Genomic DNA, 7322 nt, shown 5'->3' with positions numbered 1-7322 from the left:
TAGAAAATAGGCATGTGAAATTTTCTGTGAAATACAGGATTTGGTCCTGAGTCTTTAGCTTCTTTATGATAGCAAAAAAATTTTAAAATTTTTTAAAAATCATCCACACATCTCTATTTTGCTCCCTACTCACACTATAGTGTGGAAATTACCATGGGCTCTCAAAACATAGACTAGGGAAGCATAGGCTTGTTAACTATGTCTCCAATGATGCAAAGGCAGAGACTTCAGGGGCAGCTAGATGGCACAGTGAATAGAGCACTGGCCCTGGAGTCAGAGGACCTGAGTTCAAATCTGGCCTCAGACACTTGACACACTTACTAGCCATGTGACTTTGGGCAAGTCACTTAATCCCAATTGCCCTCCAAAAAGCAAAAAAAAAAAAAGGGAGAGACTTCAAGCAGTTCCATCATAGACTGATTGTATTTGTCCAATTACCAATCTAAGTACAAAGAGAATCACTGCCAGAAACTAAGTCACCAGGTGAAGAAATTTTGGGGGATGGCCATCCATGAAACAAAGAAAAATAAATGACCCTTAGAAACATATGACCTTTTTCTGTTTCCTCAGTGACAGTGGAGGATCAGCAGAAAATGAGGCAGAAGGTATTAAGCATAATGTGTTTTTTAAGAACATTTATACAGATAGGTATTATGAGGTCATGAGACCTCAGATAGGGAACTGTGGGAAGATGGTGAAATAAGGTCCCAAATTCCCTCAAAAATAACTTAAAATAATGTCTCAAAGTAAATTTTAGAGTGGTAGGAATAATTAAAAGTCAGAGTAAAGAAGTTATTCAGCCTAAGATAACTTGGGAGGCCAATGCAACCTCTTAGGGTGGTGGTCTAGCCTTACTGAATTGACTACCAAGTCAATAAACAGCAATCCTCAGGGGCAGGTAGCAGCCTTAACTTTGGGAGATTCAGTAGTTTTCACCTCACAGACTGTGTGAGGGTCCTGCAGCTGATCAGGAGAAGATTGCAGGAGCTCTCCAGTGACCCCAGGTTGTGGCTGTGGGCAAGGAGGAGCAAGGATGTGCCAGTGAGTATGTGGTCAGAGGGCCCTGCTGATTGTGGTCACTCAAAGGAGAGCTGAATCTTTGGTTATGGTTCCAAGGCAGACAGGTGAGCTGATACTTGCAGTCACCTGAGGGGCTAGAGCAAGCAGGAGCATTTGCAGTGGCAGTGGTGCTAGGGGCACTGGTCATGGCTCAGAGGTGAAGAGGAGTTATTAAAGGCTATTAAGGCTATTAAACTAAGGTGTGAGACAGAAGAGCAGTGATGACACATGGCCTTGGATTATAGAATGTTGGAAGAACCAAGAAGTCAAAGGCCCTCAAACTAAGTCAGAAAACAACAGCACAAAAAACCTAAAGCCTGAGAAAATAATCCCCCACACTCCAGAAGCAGAGCTAAACTCTAACACAAAGTTAACAGCCAAGAAACAGGCCATTTGAAAAGAGTAAAAAGCAGAAAAAGAAACTGACCACAGATGGCTATTTTGGTGATAAAGAAGATCAATGTTCAAACTTAGCAAAAGAGGTGTGAATGGAAGAACTATTACAGTGGAGGAGAGCAGAAGTGGAAGGTGTGTAATATGAGAACCATGGTACCTGGGTTAAAGAAGGAATAACGTACATTTAGTAGGAATAACGTACATTTAGTAGAACATAAAAGTTTTGTTAACTTACATAAAAATAACTTTGTAAATGGAATGAACTCACCCATAAAATGAAAACAGATAGCAGAATGGATCAAAAACCAGAATCTGACAGTATATTGTTTACAAAAAAACACATTTAAAAATGAGATACACAAGCACCCACTTTTGAAAAGGGAGGGGATCAAAGTAGAGAATAGAACAGTGGGAGGTGGGATAGCAGGAAGGGAAATATAGTCAGTCTTTCACAATATATCTACCATGTTATTGTTTTGCATTAGCCACACATGTACAACCTATCCTGAACTGCTCATCTTCCCAGTAAGGGTGGGTGACAAGAAAGGAAGGGAATGAATCTGGAATTGAAAGTTTTAAAATCAAATATTCAAATATATATATATATATATATATACATATATTTATATATATGTGTGTGTGTGCGTGTGTGTGTCTGTGTCTGTGTGTGTCTGTGTGTGTATACATATATATGTATATATATACTATTATTAACACCATCTTACATGTAATTAGGAAATAAGATATACAGGCACTGAGGCATAGAGATCCACTGGAAAAGTCGAAATGAGTATGGGAGAAAATATGGGAGAGAGCAGACTAGAGGAGGGGATATCCTGTGGGACTGCTATTTTGGGGGGGGTGGATAGGGGAAAAATGGGGAGAAAATTTGTAACTCAAAATCTGGCAGAAAAGAATGATGTAAATCAGAAGTTAATAAAGCATTTAAAAATATTGAGATACACATAGAGTTAAACTAAAAGGAGAGAGTAGAATTTACTATGCTCCAGCTGATGTAAAAAAAAAACAACTACCAGGGGTAGTAATCTTGATCTTAGACAAAGTTAAAGCTAAAATAGATTTAATTAAAATAGACAAGCAGGGAAACTATGTTATGGTAGAGAGTACCATAAATAATGAAATAAGCTCCCTACTAAACATACATGCACCAAATGCTATAACATTCAAATTTTTAAAGGAAAAGGTAGATGAATTATAGGTGGAAATAGATAGAAAAACCTATTTTTGGTGTCAGGAATCCTGGTCCTGATAATTTTTTTTTAAAGCAATTGGGGTTAAATAACTTGCTCAAGGTTACATGGCCAGTTATTTCTGGGTGTGGTGCTAAGTATCTGAGCCTGGATTTGATCCCCAGGTCATCCCGACACTGGAGCCAGTGCACTTACTCACTGAGCCACCTGGCTGCCCCAATAACTATCTTTTTACAGGGTTTTGTTGGTGATATATAGAAATGTTGATGATTTATGTGGGTTTATTTTATATCCTGATACTTTGCTAAAACTATTTCAACTAGCTTTTTAGTTCACTCTCTAGTATTTTCCAAGCATACCATCATATTGTCTGCAAAAATAGTTTTATTATCTCACTGTCCATTGTGATTCCTTCCATTCTTTTTCTTCTCTTATTGCTATTGCTAGCATCTCTAAAGAGGAAAACATAGGGGTACCAGTCATCAGATGAACTACACTTATCTGAAAGATAAAGAAAAGTTGAACACACTCAGAATTTAGTACAGAAATATCCCATGCCATAGAGAAATGTGCGGATAGGGTGAAAGTGAAGTTAAGATGGGAGAAAAATATAAGGGAAGGAAAGAGAGTTATAAGCAAAACTAGCTTACTGATTCTGGGGGAACTAAAAAAGAAAAAATGAAAAAAATTAGACTCTAATGAGGTGCCCAGCAATCACAGAATGGCTGAATTGTGGTGTGTAATTGTAATGGAATACTACCAAATTATTATTATTTTTTTTTTTTTTTTAGCAATTGGGGTTAAGTAACTTGCTCAAGGTTACACGGCCAGTTATTTCTCAGTGTGGTGCTGAGTGTCTGAGCCCAGGATTCGATCTCCAGGTCATCCCAACACTGGAACCGGTGCTCTTACTCACTGAGCCACCTGTCCACCCCTGAGCAATTGGGGTTAAGTAACTTGCTCAAGGTTACACGGCCAGGTGTTTCTGGGTGGGTGCTAAGTGTCTGAGCCCGGGATTCGATCTCCAGGTCTTCTCAACACTGGAGCCGGTGCTCTTACTTGCTGTGCTACCTGGCCGCCCCAAAATTATTGTTAAGATATTACAATTTCAGAGAACTTGGTAGCTTCAGAGAACCCTAGGTAGCTTGAACTGACAAAGAGAAGTAAGCAGAACCAGAAGAAAATTGATACAAATAAAACATTGCAAAGAAAAACACTTTTGAAAGGTTTAAGAACTCTGATCAATGAAGCAACCAACCATGTCTCTAAAGGATCTCTGGTTTTGCTTTGACAATGCTTCTTTAAGAGGTTTTTTTCCTCTAATTTTTTTTTTAATTGGGAAGGGGTGCTGAGAGGGTTAACAATAGTGATGCTAAGAGGGCTATTGAAATATGTATTTTTAAAATGCACAGAAGAAAAGTTCAGAGGGATACACAAACAGGGTAGTTTTGAAAGTGACACGTAATTTATTATGTATACATATATATTTTAAAGCAATATAAAATGTAAATTCATGGTTCCATATGCAACCTTCATTTTGTGTTCCATATAGATAAAAATGCTCATTTTCTTTGGTTTTTAAGATTTTTTTTAAAAAACCTTTTTAAAAGGTGCAAAGAATATAACATCCTATTTTGTTTATTATAAAACATAACTCACCAAAGCAAAACATAGCTTTAAAGTCGATCCCAGATACAGATATATTAAGAAAATATGATTCCTAGATCTGAGATAACTGCTCAGTGCCCTCTGATTATTAGTATCAAGCAATATATAAAGCATAGTGTTTTCCTCTAGTCATTAAAGGTCAGAATAGGGGCTTCCCATGAATGGTGAAATTCTCCACAAATACTTCTTTTCAAATGACATTGTGATGACTGAATCAAGGAAATGAATATTACAGGGCTTCCTCAGAGAGTCACACAACTCAAAAGAGATAAGCCTAACAGTCCATCCTGAAGAAAAAAAAAAAGCCAAAATGGATTAAATATGCCTAGTCTTCAGATAATGAAAACTGGTTGGATACTCAATTCATTTAGTTAACTATCAGGGTATATTTCTGTATGAGGTATTGCAAAGGAATGAGTTGGGCCCAGAATTAAATAAGAGCTCGAAGAAGGCTGTGGGATGCTTGCATTAGGGAAATTTTAGTTCCCACCTTGACCTTGCCAAAGCTTCTTCTTCCTACAAAAACTTTAAGCTTTCCCTTCGTGAGCTTGTAGGAGTGTAAATATTGTTAATACCATATTCTTTCAAGAATCAATGTTTTGAGTAACAAAAGGAAAATGAAAAAAAAAACATGGCAGGCACATGGAGGGGTACAATTTCCTATTTCCAATGACAACCTTTATGCAGTGACAGTGGCATCAAGAGCCTTTAGTGTGGAGTTGCTTACATATAAAGTGAATGGGTTAACAGAGCGTTCAAGGGCTATATCCATACCCAAGAAATGGGCAAGAACAGAGATCAGAAAATGATCATCATAATAGCTACCATTTACAAAGCCCTTTACACAGATTATTTCATGGGATCCTCACAACAACCACAGGAGGTAGGTGCTATCATCCCCATTTTGCAGACAAGGTTTCTTGAGGCTGAGACATTTATGACTTGCCCAGGGTTACATTGTAGGGAAATGTCCTAGGCAGAATTAAAACACAGTTCTTCCTGACTCCAAGACCAGTGTTCTAAGTACTACACCACGTAGAGGTCATTCTGAAAAAAATAAGGCCTCCATGGACTGCTATTTTTACTGATGGAAGAAATACCCATTTGGATGAGATCCCAGGGTCCATGTAAAGATTAAAGAAATACAATGTCAAAAGTAGAAAAATCAGTCTTAGGGTACTTTAATTTCAACAGTATCCTAACCCCAAAGAACTTTGACATGCATAATGTAAAAAGTAAGGCAATGCAAAAATTAAGACAACATGAATATTTAATGATATTTCAGAATATATAATTATATACCAGAACTCCGGCATCTATTGACATGAGGAAAATACATTAATGAATTTCTGCAATAACACAGCTCGTGAAATAACAAGATGGAATTAGACACTGTTAAGAAAAATGAAAACTTAATTTCCAACAAATACAATTATCTTCCTATACTACCATTCCCATATTTCCAGTTCTGTTGTGAAGCCACAAGACAAATAATCAGAAACAACCTCATCCATGATTTTCCTCTCAACTCATTTTCCTTGTGCTACAAATCTGATTTTGCATTTTCTATAAAAGATCTATGCCCCCTTTTCCCTTAATAAGTATGGCTACCCTTTAGCATAAGGCCCAACTACTACTTTTGAAAACCACATATACACAATTCACCAAACACACACACACACACACACACACACACACAGAGTCAGATACTATGTCACCCATGGGCAATTCTTAGTAATTCTTAGTCTTCAGGCTCCTCATAGTGAGCATAGCCACTGGCATAGGTCCTTCCTAAATTTAAATTAGTGAATAGATCTGTGGTCTCTGCATCTGAATCTTTTCCTCCATCTTCTTCCTCATCATCTTCTTCTGCTTCATAGTCATCATCTTCTTCTTCCTGGTATCCTGTATCTCCATACTTTCCAGAGGCAAGATTCTTCCAATAGGCATCATACCCAGAAGCTCCATCTGCTTCTTCACTTCCAGTTTGCCGGCCAAACTTCAAGGAGCGCGCTACAATAAGAAAATAGAATTTAGCATTCACATTTTTTGAGATCTTTTCTCTAAGATATATGAAACAATTCTAACCACTGGATCCTTTTTGACAACCTGCTCAATAAATTTTAAAATCCTTTCTTAAATGCTTCAATTTCATTCCAAATGTCCTCTTTGTATTCTTAACAGAAAAACAACTAATGTTTTTAAAAAAATAAACACATAAAGAATGTTATGTTCCAACACACTATATAACTTGTGTATAACAGACATGAAGACATATACATCAATAATAATGGATCCTATAGCAATAATCATTTAATCAAGAGAGTTGGCATCTCTATCTCAAATGAAATTGACAAGGGCAGGTCTTTTTGCAGGCCTAAGCAGCTGTTACTTTTATGCCCCAGGCTGATGCTATCGCTGGTTTGTAGCCAAGTTTTTTACAGTGACAGGAAAACAGAAAACATACATAACTATGCTAGGGGTGGACAATTATTCTGTGAAGACATAAGAACACTAACATAATACAAGGTCAAATCTAATTTCTTGACCATAGTAGTGGCAAAAACAGGTATTTTAACTAGGCTTAGTGTACAACAAAAGTGCATTCTTTAGTTTGTACTTTTATCACTTCCAGGATGCAATAGACTTCATATACTATCTTATTCCTTAAAAAAACACATATATAAATGAACAAGATACTGTGGAAAACAGATTCACTCAATTTGTCCTGTTTTTCTACAACTGCAAAACTCTGAAAACAAATTGGCAACTGTGTTAGCCTAGAAGATAAGCAACAGATGTGGGGTCTGTAAAAACTACATCTTTAATTTTTTATCTGATCATAGCAATGTCAGTTTTCTCGATTAAATATACATTATTACAGGAACCATTTATTTGAAGTGTGTTCTAAAACGTTAAAAGTTTTCTTAGAAACTGTAAACTGCAGGGGTGCCCAGGTGGCTCAGCAAGTAAGAGCACCAGCTCCAG

The 7322-nt window shown here is 37.1% G+C and overlaps 1 protein-coding gene across 2 annotated transcripts in view; it reads right to left on the bottom strand.

The window, feature by feature from the left end:
* Positions 1-5499: 5499 nt before the first annotated feature.
* The window catches only part of ZNF330 (zinc finger protein 330), a 29409-nt gene continuing 27586 nt past the window's right edge, over positions 5500-7322 (bottom strand). For both annotated transcript variants that reach the window (XM_069105422.1, XM_069105424.1), the window contains one exon: positions 5500-6347. In XM_069105422.1, coding sequence (XP_068961523.1) covers positions 6076-6347 — 272 coding nt within the window. In that variant the 3' untranslated portion in view covers positions 5500-6075. The remainder of the gene's footprint in view (positions 6348-7322) is intronic.

This window comes from Petaurus breviceps, unplaced genomic scaffold, assembly GCF_028583685.1.
Source record: "Petaurus breviceps papuanus isolate PSGF00001 unplaced genomic scaffold, PetGlider_PUasm1.0 76, whole genome shotgun sequence".
NCBI lineage: Eukaryota > Metazoa > Chordata > Mammalia > Diprotodontia > Petauridae > Petaurus > Petaurus breviceps.
Note: the sequence above shows the minus strand (reverse complement) of the source record. Positions and strands in the feature narration are given on the sequence as shown.